At 34.8% G+C, this 17,705-nt stretch overlaps 1 protein-coding gene across 2 annotated transcripts; it reads left to right on the forward strand.

The window, feature by feature from the left end:
- The first annotated feature begins 2,053 nt into the window (after window positions 1–2,053).
- LOC123528539 (uncharacterized) lies at window positions 2,054–15,247 on the forward strand. Of its 2 annotated transcripts, XM_053522049.1 has the most exons (9): window positions 2,054–2,072; window positions 2,955–3,723; window positions 5,268–5,384; window positions 6,249–6,406; window positions 6,940–7,716; window positions 8,197–9,642; window positions 10,145–10,362; window positions 11,001–11,152; window positions 11,682–15,247. In XM_053522049.1, exons 2-9 carry the CDS (start codon window positions 3,438–3,440, stop codon window positions 12,869–12,871), a joined length of 4,344 nt encoding a protein of 1,447 aa, XP_053378024.1. In that variant the 5' UTR covers window positions 2,054–2,072; window positions 2,955–3,437; the 3' UTR covers window positions 12,872–15,247. The 2 variants fall into 2 exon arrangements, with proteins under 2 accessions (XP_053378024.1, XP_045164243.2); XM_045308308.2 differs by lacking the exon at window positions 2,054–2,072 and having other exon boundaries at window positions 2,214–3,723.
- The last annotated feature ends 2,458 nt before the right edge of the window (window positions 15,248–17,705 follow it).

Here is a 17,705-nt window from a genome sequence, read left to right on the forward strand (position 1 = left end):
CGTCATCGTAGACCTCCGATCGTGTTCATGTTGCCACGGACAGAGTTATTCAGATTGCTCATCATTGTCAAGGCCTTGTCAGCGTAGATTGCTGTTCATAGACTAGATAGGTCTCGTAAACTTAGACTGCCGATTACATCCGTGATCTTGCTAATTTAGATTGCTATGCATCACCATGGTTAAATCTGTTAAAAATGCTGATCATTGTCGCAGTCGAGTCTGTATAGAGTGATGGCCAGTGTCACTGTCACCTAAATTTAGAGTGCTGCCGACGGTGATGGTTACGCAAATTTAAGTTACAGGCCACGTCAGTTTCGATTGCTGACTTCTGCCATGGTCGCGTCAGTTTAGAAGATCACCTTGAGCAACCGACCTAAATATCGTTAGGGGTCAACTGTAGGTCACGACCAACCTGTCTTCCTGTGCTGGAGCGGTCTTCAGTAATCGGTCGGAAACCGTTGGGACAGACGGACAGTACTATATGCCGTTTTTCCGGGGGGCATAACAACAACAACAACAAAGTTATCACCAGTAAAAACAAGCTTAATTCTTTAAACAAATATCTCAATCAAATGAACTGATTAATATTGCTATAATGTACATGATTATGTCTTATTTGTGTAAAATCACATTTCTTTGTATAATGATTTACTTCAATACTACTGAAACAGAATAAAAACAATATGGCAGATATTTTTCCGACCGCATGCCGTTATTGATTTCATCTTTACTTCCTGTTTATATCTGGGGTGGGTGTCATTTAACAGCTGGTTAAAATTGTACATTTTGATTGGCGGATGAAAAATTCCACAGGTTTCCGAATGGAATAGATAACATTTTCTTAAGGGTACAGGTACTCTGAGCTGTATTGTTTGCAAGGCTCCTGAGAAGATAACTTAAAAACCTGAATCCCCTGCGGCATATTGTTCGACTCTGCCACTCTCCACTCTGATACGGAGTGATCCCCCGTAAACGATTTACAGTCAAAACGTTCCCTAGTTCAACTCTCGTCCGACGATTTCAAAAATGGTCATCTCTCGCCCCCACCCCCCGCCCTTTCCGGCCCCTCCTTTTTAGTCTTATTTTTTTGTCAAAGTTCCCTAGATTATGAAAAATATTATTATTATGGAAGTTATGTGTTCTGTAAAATATGCGGTACATAAAAACTTGAACATTTTACTTTAAAAACTACACTTTGTTTTGCTTTATAAATACCCGATCGTACGTAAAAGTGCAGAGTTCGTAGCTTAATTAAAGTGTGCATTGACTAAAGATACCTCTTGTTTTTAAGTGAAAAGAACTTGGCAGTGCTGATAGTGATCATGTAGTTCCAGCTATTTATCACGATTATAGGTAGAGCGTAGATTGAATGGGCGAGAGAAAACCGAAGGGAAAATACTCTAACATGTTGGGCTGAAATGTCCGTGTTTTTTTTTGACGATTGAAATTATTATGAAGGTTTTATACTTCCTTCAGTAAACTCGGTCCGTACAGTCCAAAATCTACGGTGTTCCGTTGGGGCCATCGCAGTTTCGCGTTGTCGTCCTAGGGGCGAAATCGCGATATTTTTTGTTTCGTGTTTTCGCTTTATAGCTTCGTGTTTTCGTGTGAAAGTATCTCGTTTTCGCGTAAAAATATCGCGTTTTCGCGATTTCGCCACTAGGACGACAACGCGAAACTGCGATGGCCCCAACGGAACACCGTAAAAATCACTGGTATTGCTGACGTTGTTTCCGTCATCGCCGTATATGCAGTCGCCGTAGGATGCAGTGGTTAACATTTACTGACATTGCGGGGTTTTGTTTTACACGTCGTTAATTCAACAATTCATTTCATGTGTCTAAATTGTGAAACAAATACCAACACAATCTTGTAGCAAAGTTCATAATTAACCTGTTTCGATTCACATCGCTGCATTTTGTACATTAATAATTTACCTTCATCGTAGCTACTTCTATTTATTTTTAACCGTGAGTGACGTTTAGGCCATTCGCATAAATTACCTTTATATATCTTGGTATATTGTTGTACGAAAGGATGTTTATATATACATGTTTAGGCGGATATTTGTGGTATAATGGCTTACGTATTTGAAAAAAAAATGAGTGTAATGAAATCGTGATAATTTTAATTATTTGAACACACAACTAAATCCGGAAATAACACGTTGTGTTGAAATGACGATGGTTAGGCTGAACTACAACTTAGTCAATTTAATGAACGTTTGGCAACCTTTGTATGAAATGTACTTTTACATTAGGTGTTTTAAATAAGATTAGATAATACTCGGATCTAAAGAAACGTAATGATTTGGTAATTGTATCTCCATAATACGTAATCTTAACGTTTACTTCGTGACATTTCAATATCAGCATGCATAATTACACTTCACACGAGACAGGTGATTAAAAATTTAAATTGTATTCAGGGGGAAAAAAATATATGTTTAGACAAAGTTTTTTTTTTTAAATATCTGTTGGTTACGTACTAGATCCCAATACTGATATTAGACAAGGGTTTAATTGCAGTTTAAGTGTAAAACAACACTTCAAAGTACACGATACATTCTGTGCACGCACTATTGTTATTCTGAATCAGTATTCTTTATATATTACATTCAGGATGGCTATGTATCATGGACAAAGTCGGGTAGTAGCTTTTATTGAATCTGTGAAGGGTCTTTATTGTAAAATATCAGTTTACATTGCTGTTTAAGTATCCTGTTCATAACTTACTCAAGCGCGCTGTTTATGACAAAATTTACCTTTATTACGTATATAGGACAAATTCATTGGCTACCCAAGTTTGTGTTTTATAAAGTAGATAGAGTTAGTTGGTATGGTATACACTCGGTACTGTTTTAATCAAGGTAATACCGCATTCAGAAAAGTTTAACAAAGATAAGATTTATTTAAAGATATATTTATCAATAATCATTCGATAATACTATACAGGATTATTTAAGAAAGCATAATTCGAATGAAAGGATGTTTATCAACTATTTGATATCGTATTTCTCTTGCGGAAGGGAAGAACATAAACAAGTATAAGGAAAATGGGTGGATTTTCAAGGAAGTATTATACGGGTCTGTGCAAATTTAAATAACAAGTGTAACCAAATAAAAGAACAATTGAAAGCACACGATTTGAATAACCGTATCTACATAATACATGATCTTATCGTACTTCGTGTTATTTCAGTATCTGCATACATAATTTAACTTTTTAAGTGTGAAAACGTGTGTGGCAGCTTAAATGAATAAACATATAATTCAAACCGATTTCAAAGTAGAACGAAGTATTTATGTTTAGTTACGACAATATAAAATCAATATATCACGGGATAGGATTGTGTTTTGCAACTTAAATATTTTTTGGAAAAAAATGCAAAATGTGACTTAGAAACCTCAGAGTAGCTGATAGGCAGGCGTTCAATCATGTGGCAACATATTTTATGGACATTTGTAACAGAATTGATAATATACGTGTATACAGCCTCTGCTGTTGATGTCAACAATGGCGCCTGTGTTTACCGGAAGTTTGAACGCGCGGGAGATGTAAAGTTTCTCGTGGTAGCTGGGATACGAGAAAACGATGGGCACGGAGTCTGTGGGAATCCGTCGAGGACGACATTTGAACAAATTGTGGCAATGGAATGGATAATTTCACTTTTAAACGGGAACGGATCGAGACAAGATTCTTTTATCCCTGGAGTAACCATAGGTAATAAAGTGATATACTTACATTCATGTACTTCTTGCTATACAGTTATGTTGCATGTTCATATAGTTGCGTAATGAGAGACAGAGGTTGAAACTGAAGGCCTGTGTATAAAATCTTTTGTATATACAATGCACGTTTTTTGTCTGTTACACCACGTGACCTTTTTTAACGATTAGTGACGTCAAAACTGAATGATGCTATTATATTTAGCAAAGATATGGGATCTTACTTCTTTTCAAGCTTGTAGGCGAAAAAAGTAATACCCATAGCATAACAATATAAATTAAATATACATGTTTTTCGCTTTTTCAAACCAAATAAAGCTTACTTTTTAAAGGCGTAGTAGTACGTGTACATGACATTATCTTTTAACACACACAAAATGAATATATTACTACTTATATTACATCCCAGCCTAAATTTTATTGTACGTTTACGGCATATATTATATTGTAACCTAGTTTATGACACAATTATACTCGGTACAAAAAGTTTATTCAGTTCGCGTAAGTTTAACTATATTTACAAAATAAAGAGTTCAATCTTTTATAGCTTCAGCTATTTTTGTCAACTGGACTATTTAGGTAGCATGGCCGGAAGATTGTCCCTTTACGTAAAACGGCTTTCTCTATAAAATAAAAGTACTTCTGTGAAGTTACGCAATTTATTCTATATAAATGATAAGATATTTCATCAAAGAATAAAAAAAACTGGTAAAAGAATTCATAGCATGCCATCACTGTATCTGCATCCTCTCCTTAAGTCGAAGAAGTTGGTGAATTACCTCCCTTAGCATTGAAATAAGAACGATACATGATGACGGATACAACAAGAATAAAAATTGGTATACTGGATTTCATATTCGATCAAAATCAATTTCAGACTGCGTCTACAAAATGTCATTTCCATATCCTACAGATAGTTACAACTTTAATACAAATAACAGTTAATTCTGTTTTCAGTTCTATAAAGGCCAATATTATTTAACAAATTTAACATATTTCAGGTTTTGTTACGATTTTTATTCATTCTCCACAGTAAGATTTTATATGATCACAAGGACTTTGTGAACTTTAATGAATTGAAAGATTTTTATATGGAACGTACATTTTTAAACATCACTACAGTATGTCTACAAACCCACTGCAATTATTTTCTAGGGACATGTATTTACATTACACTTTATTAACCTTAGCCTACAAATAATGAAGCGAAACCCGTGTTAATTAGAAAATCTAGGTACGCATGAGTAACCGTAAAATTTCAGGTTACGAATGTAGAATTTAAGACTATTTAAATACGATATTATATTTGGGCTACGGCATATATGAATTAAAGACCTATTTTACAGTTCGAATATTATGTTTGTAGGCTGTGACATATGAATTTAAGACCTACTAAGTATTTTACTGTACGAATATTATGTTTTTAGGCTATGGCATAGATTAATTTAAGACCTATTTTACAGTACGAATATTACATTTTCAGGCTACAGCATATATAAATTTAAGACCTATTTTACAGTACGAATATTATGTTTGTAGGTTACGACATTTATGATAACTGCGACAACGAAGATCTTACGACAGACCTTCTGTATTCAGAACATATCCATGAAATGGACTGCAACACCGCAGAGTCGGACTCTCCTGTTTATATTGGTAAGTTTCTACGAGATATATCCCTTACCATGACAAGAATGCGCGCATGCATGCGATAGTCTAACTTCCTTAAGGTCTGCGAAGTGTATGTGATTCGCAAAAAAAGATGAACATTGAAAACACCTAGAAAATGTTTGAAATCTATTATCACCAATAATATGCTTAAAACTCCACGGTATAAAACAGATCTGGACATAACTGCACAGTTTTTATGCAGCTTATTCTTAAATAAAATGAATGTTTGAATTGATTTATGACGTTTAATCACGAAAATGTAATTAAGTCGATTACTGCCATGTCGACAATTATTACAATGTTTCATATCCATGTGCAATATCTCTCACAACTACGTTAGATCTCGTGTTATGTTACCTGTCTCTTAATGTCCTTGAATTATGTTTTTATAATCTGCAATATATCTTACATATCTAAAATATATCTTGTATTATGTTACCGACCTTTTCATATCATTCACTTTATTGAATTATGTTATAACCGTATGCAATATAACTTATAACTACTAAAAACTTGTAATAATTATGTTACCGACCTCTTGATGTTATTACATAATTTTATAGTTGTAAACAATATCTCTCACAATAAAGATATATCTCGTTCTATGTTGTAGGCCTCTTCATGTCGTTGAATTGAGTAATATCCATATGAAGTATATCTTGCAAATGCATGTAATTACATTAAGTTATATATATGTGCAATATCTTTAACTCACAACTACAGTATATTTCATATTATGTTACCGGCGTATCGATATCATTACATTAAGTTATATTCATATGCAATGTCTTTAGCAAAAAAAATATATCTCTAAATTTGTAACCGAATTTAATGTTCATACTTGTTTAGGTGCATTATCTCTGACAACTCCAAATGCAACTAACACTATGGCTCGTTTACTGCATCCACTTCCGGTGTTCCGCCCTCTAATGTCATCGCCAGCCCTGCAGTCACGTGATTACTCTAATCTCCTACAGAGTGTTGTGTCCTTCCGTGAGGAAGCAACGGTAACAAAGTACATTAAAGCCATTCATCTGCTCAAAGAAGTATAAAATACATTTATTTTTATAGCTCTTTGATCTGCTGTACTACAGATAAGATGGAGTAACATTTTTGATATCGTCGACTACTGACCGTTTCACATACACGACTGAAAAACTGTTGAAAAAGACGTTAAACCCGAACACACAGTTTATAAAAACTGCGTTAATGTACGCAGAAAACAGTGTAAAAATGTAATACGGCGAGTTGCGTGTAATTGCCGATTACAGCATCCCTGCATATGTTTTAGACACATACAATTTATAAAAAGTTACATCAAGAACCTGTAACTAAAGAGACGCTGATTTACATGTACATGTATTTTCATTTTTACCAAAACGCTGTTTGCAGTAAATTAAAACATTTTGAGGTTTTAAGATTAAACGTATACACCTGCTGTTTTTTTTTAATTTTAAACTGCTATGACATCGGAAAGTTAACTGTCTAACGTAATTTGTAAAATCGCCACTGTACTAAAGTGGCTTTGCTTTTGTTTCAGGCGATAGCAAAGATGTTGTCGAGTATTGGTTGGAATTTTATCGTCGTTGTTCATACACACGATACTACTGATGAAGCCGTTGAATTTTCTGCAATTGCCAGATCGAATGGAATCTGTATTAATTTTACAGGAGCTCCGGAAAAAGGAACTGTCCAAAACATCTTTAAAACCATGACTAATATGGCATACCAAAAGTCTTTGGCTGTGGTCTACTTTGGAAGCAGTTTTGGAGCAAAATATATCGTCAAAGAGTCGACGAGTTCACAGCGGCCACTTGGTTCAAAAATACACTGGGTTTTCACATCAAAATTTGTAGATAATATCCCTGTTGCGAATGCAGATTCAATCATTTCTTTGAACTTACATGACCCTATCGCCGATTTCGAAAACAATGAATTTATGGCTTTTTTCAACAAATTGTCAGTTAATTCTTCCCTTTCACCACTCCAAGGACTGATACAGAAGCATAACTTTGTTTTAAACAATTCAGCACCGTACATAAATCCATATCCCACGGTCGACTCAATATTGTCTATGATAAATTCCGTAAAGGACGTGTGGGACACCGTGTGTAATCAAAGTCCTACTGTCGCTGACTGTTCTGCATTTCAAGATGCCATTCAGAATGATTTAGTAGAGAAAATCAAAGGTGTCAAAGTTCCAGATAAAATCAGTAAAAAGTATTTACCAACCGATTACAACCGTACCCGGCAGTACCTTCAGGATGGGACCCAGAAGTATGAAACACTTTACCTGACATTGTACACGCATTTGAAAGTAAGTACTCCACCTTATTATGACGTTATTTCTATTTTCAATTTTGTCGGATTTAAGACACAGCTTACGTCCTAAGTATAAAAGGATCATCCAGTGTGCCTTTCCGGACATTATATCATTAAACGGTGATATCTCTGCATTTCGCATGCTCCCAGGATGACTGCCAATAGTTAAAGAATTCGACACACGGCAAGGCTTGAATAGAGCAAGCGGTTCCATGTAAGCAGCTTAGATCGCCCCAGCTAAGGGCATTTACCCAAATATAGGAACAGACGACAATCTGACAGTAACGGAATAAATGGGACAGAAAGACTATCGAGACTAACGATTCTCTTACATATAAGGAAAATGGATCTTGCCAAAATAAAGTTATACTGTATAAAGTTTTATTTATTTATTCAGTAAGATACAATTATTACAACGCGTAAGATATTTTGTTTTACCTTGTCAAGTTCTCATATCATGTTTGTTTCTTTACAGAATTCCACAATAGGATCGTTCACAGACAATAAGTATAGACCTGCAGTTAGTGCTCCAGTACTGCCTTCGTCCGCTTGTAACAAAGACTGTAATGAATGTCAAGGTCAGCTTGATATTAGATATTCATATCTACATGGAGATTACTTAATTCTTGGCCTTTTTTCTCTGAGGCAATATGGTGATACTCCATATACTTGTGGACATATTCGACGCGGAACCAACGACATAGTAACAGTTTCGTCCTTCTTTCAATCGGTCCTTGCGCGAAGAAACCAGACAAATAAAACTTTTGGTGCAATTGCTATAGATGACTGTTATAATGGTCTCAATACAAGTAATTATCTTGCACAATTATTTAGCAAACAGAAAACACTCAAGGATCCTTCAGATTCCAATAGAGAAATCAACTTTGACAATGTTATTTCTGTAGTTGGAGCGTTATCAAGCTCGGTGACTTTAATAGTAGCAGACTTGCTGACTTCTGTAAACTTGCCAATGATATCGTACAGTGCGTCATCTCCGGATTTAGATAATAAAAATCGGTATCCGTACTTTCTCCGTACTGTTCCGAGTGACACGCTTCAGGTTCAGGGAATGATAGCGGTAGTTTTGGAGCTAGGAGTTTCGCATGTTGGACTGGTCTACATAGATGATGCTTATGGACAAGGTGGAAAACTGCGGCTTCAGCAAGAAGCATCAAGTCGAAATATTTGTGTTGAAAATCCTATAAGTGTAAGACAAGACATGTCAGAAGAATACGTAGAAATTGATGTCATTAAGGAACTTTATGAACAGCAGGTTAGAGTGGTCCTTTTCTTCGCAATCGATAGTATCGCTCAACAAATCTTAGACGTTATGGAAAAGAAATTTGGAAGTTTTCAGCCCCTTGTTTTTATTTCGAGTGAGGGTTGGGGCTCAAATTTGAATCTGTTAACTCAAAGAAGTTTAGGTTCTGTTGTTTTTAATATTGCAGCACAGTTCTATAACAGCGAATCGTACAAAAATTATCTCCAAACACTTCGGCCATGGAAAGAAAATGAAAATAGATGGATTTCAAGGTATTTCGAAGACTATAATCAATGCGACAATATGACTTCTTTCGAAAAAACTTTCATTCCAAAAATATGTGGAAAAGGAACAACTTACAAGAACACTTTAGATGGAAATACAACTAAAAGTCTTTCCGAAGACCAGAGATACTTTCATACGATGCTTTCAGTATTTGCTGTAACCGATGGTTTCAAGAAGTTTTGTGACAGCGAAGTTGCGTGTTCTCCAAGCGCTGTTAAAAATAAACTCAACACGTATTTCGGTCACATTAAGTCGACGAAATATGGCAGTGATATTCCAATTTTTAATGAAGACGGAAATGGGCACATAGGCTTCACAATCCATAACATTCAGCTGAAGATGTCTGCTGGCCCCTACAACATAGATTATGAAATGGTATAATATTTTGTTTTATTCTTTAACCTGGCGGCAGGTGATTCTGCTTTTGCGACCAGTGCAGACCAAGGTCTGTCTGCCTGCACAGTTCGGTCTGAAATGTTCGCTATTCAGTCACGTTAAACTTTCAGTGAACACCCCTTCAAATAATAAATGGTACTGTCCAAATTGAATGATAGACCAGTCCATTTTAGAAATTTAGCAGGGTAAAGGTTAAATGATATTACTTTGATAAGTTTCTGAACTGTAGACTTCTTATAACAACAGTTGTTAAGGATTTTTTTTCAAGAAAGTTAGTTGTAAAATTGAACAAGACCTATGCAAACGAAACTAAATACTTAAAATTTATACATAAGGCTGGTTAAAAAATCGGCTGCTTTGGTTTCAGAAAGATTTTAAGAAGAGAAATGAGACAACGTATTTAGGTACAAACCTGTCAAAAACGGTATCGTTATTATGTATTTAAATGTCCACAGCAATTTATTTCATTTGTATGGTTTAGGTTGGAACGTATCAGAATGGAAAACTAGAACTGACAAAGCAACCAAAGTTTTACAATGACCGTCTACAAGAGGAATCTCTACAGGATCAATATGCCATGGAAATAGACTGTTTTAAAATGGCAGCCTGTTCAAACGTATGTCCATTACCCGTAACATCCACACCAACAACAAAAAGTGATCGGACAGAAACAACACCGGAAGCGGATGAAAAAGACAGGTAAATTATTTCTTAATCATACATATAATAACACTCATATATTTTGAACCTTTGTTTTTTACTTACTACATGTATATATACGATCAGTATTGAAAGGTAACTGGATAATTCCTAGAGCAGACACAAACAAATATCAAAGCTACACTCGCTATTATCCAAAATTGAATAATTTTCTTCCAGTAAGATAAAGCAAACATGATTTTAACTACTCTTATTATAGAAAAACTTTGTTAAATGCAACAATAACCAAAAATAATAAAATATAAGCTGTATGACCAGGTTGCATACTGTCGAAAGGGACACATTCTGACCTTCGTCAGAATTGCAAAGAAAGTGTATGGTGCTGTCCCCTTATAATACCATCAGCATTCCTTACACTATGAACCCTCATTTCAGTCTTGATGAACTTCAGACACAAAATATTTATGCATGTTATCAAACGTTTGAACTTATCGGACAAATACATGACAAATACCTTCAAAGTTGTGTCCATTATTTTCTAGCGACAGCCAGCAAGAAATTTATTCGCTTTGTTATAAAAAAAAACACATGTGTCATCTGCAACAACGCTAGTTATTATGAAAAAAAATGTGTTTCTTTTTTCACAATTATGTTTATTTCTTTTTCTCTTTTTTCAGCTCTTTAATGACAATGACAATAGTATTTGGTGTGTTTATGGCGGTGCTGCTTGTAGCGTTAGTGTTTGTTGTAGTTATACTTGTCAGGATACTGAACCGACAAGCAAAGCAACTGTCTGACAGAGGGGACTCCGGTGGCCACACTATCTCAAGTAAGCGAAATTTTGACATATTGTTCTTCCTTTATCCATGAAATTTAGTCTTTGTATTTATCACTAAAAAGTGTGAACTTATACACAATTAGTAAGAAAGTGCTGCTAGATTGGCGCTTCAACCAATTGCCTTGGAACGCCTCTTCGATTTTTAAAACACAGCTGACAAACTCTCTTCCTGTCAACATTTGTATTCTATAAGGGTAGGTTCAACCTTAATTAAAGATTAATAAACCTATGTGCATTGTAGTTTCTGCATGTCCAGCTAAACTCCTTCTTTATTTGACTAAACAGACATGCGATTTACACGTAAATGTATTGTTAGTCTAAACATATTCTATAAAAATACAGTAAAATACTAGACACTCAAGCTTCTGTTGCTCGAACACAAGGGCTGACTCTAGCGATTAATTTGGTACCTGTCTGGTTTTCGTAACCCTTGCTAACTTGAGCACTAAGTACATCTCTTTACCACTTCGAGTTACCGATGTTTTATTGTACTTTGTAATACATTATTTAATTGTTTCAGTGTCCGATGCCCATTCTGTATATGATGAACCAGGATCGATGAAGAGGAGAGATCAGTTTGACAATCTTGCATTTATGGCTGATTCAGCAAGCTTACGAAGCGGTGCGCACACACCTTCTACACATGCAATTAGAATTGCTGGGAGTGTATCGTCCTTAAACGTACAACAACCCGTGCAATATGCTCATATCCGTCAAATGTCAAATCCCGATATTCAAATGCACCATATCAGACAAATTTCAAACCAAGAACTCAGAAGTGGCTGGTTTGATTCACTCGAACGGCCAACATCGACATTATCAGCACCTGCTTATAAACCACACTCAAACCAAAGAAGTCCATTCGTCAAACGAAACATGTACCCTACCGGTACCAAGCAGAAGCCATATAAGCAGTCTTATTCTCCTAAAACTCCGCATTCAGCACCTACAGAGTTTAGACAACCGGTAGTGTATCGTCCGCGGGCACAGTCGTCTCCAAGATTCAGATACCCTAGTTCAAGTGGTGAAGAGTCCCACTACGCTATGCCTAAACTAGATAGTGAAGAAGAAATTGTGCCACAGAGAAAAATGGGTGTAAGTGACGACGATATACACGAACATTTTGAAGATGGAAATGTATCAGATGATCCCAATCTTTGTAACGTTGATAGCTATCTCTATCCTCATCCTTGTTCAGAAAATGAGGTTCAAAACCAGTCTGAACCAGAGTCTAAAATAACATACTTAACTGCAAAAGATTTAGTTACCAGCGAAAGTGAAGACGAGGAGGATATTTCACTGGAAACCGATGACGTTATTCAGTACGTCAATCCTGAATCTCAGAACGTTTTTAATGCTCAGACATCGTCTCTGAAAACACAAACTCCACTTAAACAAGAAAGCACTTCAAGTCTAATTTCACCAACAGACAATGAAGTGAGAAATATAAACTTTCCGCCTGCAGAAAAAGTCTTTCATCCCATAGAATCAAATACAACACGTGTCAGAGAGAAACCGAAACTAGAAACGCAACAACGCGGACTAAGCGGAAAAGGAACTGTTTCTCAGTCCAGTGGCCCTCCGAATCAGGCAACAGGGACTGTTCAGGCTGTTGCATATCAAAAAAACAATTCACGGAACTCCATTACTGACGTTCCTGATGTCATCAAGCATGGTGCCTATGAGGAAGACGGTGTATTCATTATATAAACCATTTTTTCTCTGTCGAACTGTGTAATTAATTCATAAACTGATTGCAGATATCAGATGTCTGCTATTTTACATATAAGATCCGGTGCGATATTTTCACGGATGACATAAGCATTTGTGACATTGTTAATCTGCCATTCAAGACAGATAGCTTGTAATTACAGATACGAATTACGATTCATGTATTTGGATGGTTTTACCGAATCAGTCTGCGGAAATGTTTTAGTTGAATGGTTCTTTGAATCTTAAAATGAAGAACATTATTAGTTACACTGCTTGTTGGTGACAGGATACGGGATATACACTGTCGAGGAAACCCATATCAGGCGAGAAGCTCGAGCCTGATATGTATTTTCGAGACAGCGTATATACCGTATCCTGTCACCAACAAGCTGTGTAACGATTTTATCTTGCCGACTACCCTTTATTTCCATGCTATAGTCAACAAATTTACTTATAGTGCAGACTGGAATCCTGCAATCATTTGATTGGTCATCCTGTTTTGTTACAGTTGATTAATACAAGCCATAAAATGCACAATTAACTGTGTTTGGACTGAATCACAAAACACAAAAGCTCATTTATACAGATTATGAACTGGCTTTGATCAGAAACATCCTTTCGAAAATCATCGATTTCGCGATGTCAGAAATGTCTTGAAACTTCGGCTTTCATCACGCTTCCTGTCAAATCTTTTATCTAGCACGTAGATTAAATGATCTTACAATAAACTGCTGAGTAACAAATATGTTAATTCCTTTGCTTTACGATGATTTAACTTAAAACAAAATTTCAACGGTCGTGTCTCCCGTACAGAGTTACTGTTCTATTTTCGCTTCTTATTGCTAACTTCACGAGCCTAAACTAAGTAGGAAAATGAAAACGGCAAGAAAACACAAAATCTACTCTCGGAAACAATATCTATAGCTGAAGCTTATGATCTGACTTGATTCAATAAAGCCCCATGTGGTTCTGGGACGATCTGTGTATGAAAAGAATTGGAACCACTGCCTTACCCTTGCATAATCGTAAGAGGCGACTAATAGGGTCCTAACACTTGGTTTTGCAGTAACTCTGTGATTCCAGCAGGTATGCAAATTTTGATTCCATACCTCATATTTTTATTTCGATGTAAATGAGATGTGAAACCAAAATTTGTAGTCCTGTTTGGCGCCATATAACCTATACTGTGTTGGTGCGCCGTAAAACCCAAATAAATAAATAAGTGATTCAATAATGCCAGCGATGCGGCAGCCGTTTTCTTTTAATCAAAATTCATATTTGAAATGTACCTGTAGGATATGGAATATATCCTGTCTCCAAGTGACGTCTATTTACCAATAGAAATGCAAGACACTTATAGGAAGCGAGATAATTACTCAATATTTTAGTATTTGAAGTTTATTTTTATCGTTGATATGAAATGTCCACTCGTTAATTTGTTGCCATATGATATATCGCTTTAATTCAGTAATCCCACTGAAATGCATGAAGTAAAGTTGTTGTGCATGTACAATTTATAGTATAATTCTGACGGATCCGTAATGACAATCGGAAATTTCTGTTAGACGCACTAAGTATTCTCCATATGCGATTTTGGCATTCTCAAGCTGGTATGGAAAACTGCCATATTTATGGTCAAAGAATGCTGAAATTGCATATAAGCATGCGAAATCAGACGGACATTGCTGATTGTCATTACCTTCTTATCTTCTTATTTTGATATCTAAATATTTACAAAATACTAATACCTTTTACTACTCATGTATAAACTAACCTGACATTTAAGCATTGTAATACAATTTAACAATACTCGTACTTCGTGCTTTTTTTAAATATAAAACTCTTGTCAAAAAAGAAAAATAACAGTAGTAGCTCTTTTCAACTCTTATACTTGTTCAAGGTTTGGATAAACATTTTGACTTGATTTACAAACAGTTTGATGCTTTTATCAGTTACTGAGAATGATTCAAAGTGTTCTTAATTTAAATATTATTTTTTAAAAGAAAACAGACTATCAATTATGCTGATCAGCATTTGAATCATTGTTGCTGCTCTTCACACAATTACACTTTGACTTTAAGTTTATACCATGGGCCGCTTTGAAAATATTTGATCAGCTGTTTTGTTTTGCAATCACATAATTATCCAAATCAAAACGGTTTTCTGTTGTGAAAATATGCATTATACCAGAAGATGTTCATTTGTTGAAATTAAAATTAATAAACAGCTTAACCCTTAAATTTCAAAACAGTTTTTACTATTCTTTTATTTATGACATAATATATCCCAAACAGTGAATTGTCGTTGAATTATTTCATTATTTTGAGTTCAGATGCGAAGGAATTATATCACAATGATGCAGTCTAAGTGATAGTTTAGTTTAGTTTTATTTATTTCCATCCAGAAGGTCTGAGACCCATGAGGCAATACAACAATACATATAAATATGGCGACATGTAAAAGACGTATATATCCTAATGACATATGTAAATTTCTCATAATAATATTATTATTTAACAAACTTATCTGCCAACAACATTCTATCCAATAAGACATTATGAATATACATGCAAATAACAATTCACACACAATTTGAATTATAACGCTCTGTATATCACACGTACAAAACGAATATTTTCTAGTAAAATGTTTTCGTAAATGTTTCTGTCATTTCTTAAGATTCCAAAGTTCCAGATCGACTCACAACTTGCTCGAAATCGAAAACTAGCAAGGTGTGACATCTGGATTTTTGAATTTTGTCACCAATAAGCGAATATCAGACAAAAAAAATAAATACTTTAGATACCCGGAACAATAAATTTTCTATGTAAATATTTAACATGTCCATTTATTGAATTTTGGAGTGGAACGACATAATGTGATAAATGCGCATATACTAAGCGTAGTAATATTGCGTATACGTACACTCAATGAGTCTATTAGCACGACATAGAGTCACGTCTTGCTCGAAAGCGAAACTAACAAGGTGTGACGTCTGTATTTTTACAATAAACGAACCTCAGACAAATAAATATGAATATGCGTGATATGAATAATACGCATCTTAACGACAAATGAGCCATGCCATGAGAAAACCAACATAGTGGGTTTGAGACCAGCATGGATCCAGACCAGCCTGCGCATCCGCGCAGTCTGGTCAGGATCCATGCTGTTCGCTTTTAAAGCCTATTGGAATTGGAGAAACTGTTAGCGAACAGCATGGATCCTGACCAACTAAATTGGATTATGCGGTATGCAAAACTATGGCATGCCGGAACAAATGTTTTATTCAGGAGCAAATCACTGTGGTTTGAGGTGTATTATTCTGATTCTAACACGTTATATCAAGGATTAATATTTACGTCACCAAATATTTTGCCTGTTTTGTGTGTGCGCCATTTTTTGGTTTGACGCTATGACGTCGTTAGTGAATATATTGTATAATAACACAGAGGTTCAGTCTCCTTTGTTTAATAGGGAAATACATCGGGCTATGTTAGAATTGACAGTAATTCTGGTTTGTGCTTTTCGTGCAAATAAATTAACTAAAATGTAATGCAGAGAAAAGAGGAACACAAAATTAAAGATTTTATTAATATCAATGTTTGATCGAAATCAGGTCAAAAGATTAGCACTGACTCAGAGTTAAAGATATTTAGATAACTGAATATGATCTATTTACATGATGCTGAAATTTATACAAATTTATATAAAATATGATTTAAACTAGATCTATGAATAAAATGAGACTTTCAACCACATTAATGTACCCACAATTTGGCTAGCAATAAGCATGTAAATGAATTATATATCATATTTAATTATTATTAAATCATGTCTTAATATAAAGTGCACCATTAAAGGAACCTTAAAAAGTGACCAAGGAATTGTACGTATGTTCCTGCATTTCAACATTTTGTAAACTAAAACAATCGCGAACTCCTAATATTGCTCTATGCCAAAACTTGTATTAGTAACTAATGACAAAAAAAAATCCAAATTAAGAGAACAAAATATTCATAAAGAACATTCTTTAACCTTTCAAATCCGAAAATGAACGTTATATTATATTTTTGGGATTTTTTTGCAAAACAACAACATTCGTTTGATAATAACGTATTAAAAATTAAAATAAGTAAATATTACCGGCACTCCACAGATGGCAGCTGGCAATCTGTTTGACAGTTCTGAAATAAAAGTCTGTCTTCCAGATTATATTCGGTTATTGCACTGCGTGACAGAAAACTATACAGGGAAAACTCACGGGCACTATTCTATTAAACAATCAAATATATAAATAGATAAAAATAAGTTAATAGATAACAACTTTCATATTACAGTCTTTACATAAAATTATAACTGATTGATAAAAAAAGGAAGCTTGTTTACAACTGTCGGGCTCTTGATATTGATCAACACGATGTTATATTTACATCATAATTTAAGAACTTTAGCAAATTTTGTAGATTTGTCTCTTTAAATCGATTACAAACCTGAAATGGAGTTTTTCTTACTGGAAAAATGTTATCAGTTTTAATATAAACATATTCACTCAAATTTATCTATTAGCACCTAAGATAAGAAATGTCAGATTTTGCTTTTGGTAAGTTAACATTCGAACTATAATTAGATTTGTTCATACCCTTCAGTTCACCTTTGATAAGCAAATTGCTAAATGATGCGTTTTGGTGAAAGACGTTTATACATATTTATGCGAATAATTATTCTGACTTTACTTTGACTTGTTGATAACTGATCAGTGTCACCGTGCATCTTTAATTACTCGTACATTGTAGAAAAAAAAATCTATAGACATCTGGATATCAGAATA

The sequence above is a fragment of the Mercenaria mercenaria genome, chromosome 13 (assembly GCF_021730395.1).
Source record: "Mercenaria mercenaria strain notata chromosome 13, MADL_Memer_1, whole genome shotgun sequence".
Taxonomy (NCBI): domain Eukaryota; kingdom Metazoa; phylum Mollusca; class Bivalvia; order Venerida; family Veneridae; genus Mercenaria; species Mercenaria mercenaria.

What these genes read in the sequence shown, in the direction of transcription:
- LOC123528539 (XM_053522049.1), top strand. Translation starts at nt 3,438, where the DNA reads ATGTGGCAACATATTTTATGGACATTTGTAACAGAATTGATAATATAC. An exon ending in GGACTCTCCTGTTTATATTG is followed by an intron (nt 5,385 to 6,248) that starts GTAAGTTTCTAC and finishes ATACTTGTTTAG; the next exon opens with GTGCATTATCTCTGACAACT. An exon ending in ACAACATAGATTATGAAATG is followed by an intron (nt 9,643 to 10,144) that starts GTATAATATTTT and finishes TGTATGGTTTAG; the next exon opens with GTTGGAACGTATCAGAATGG.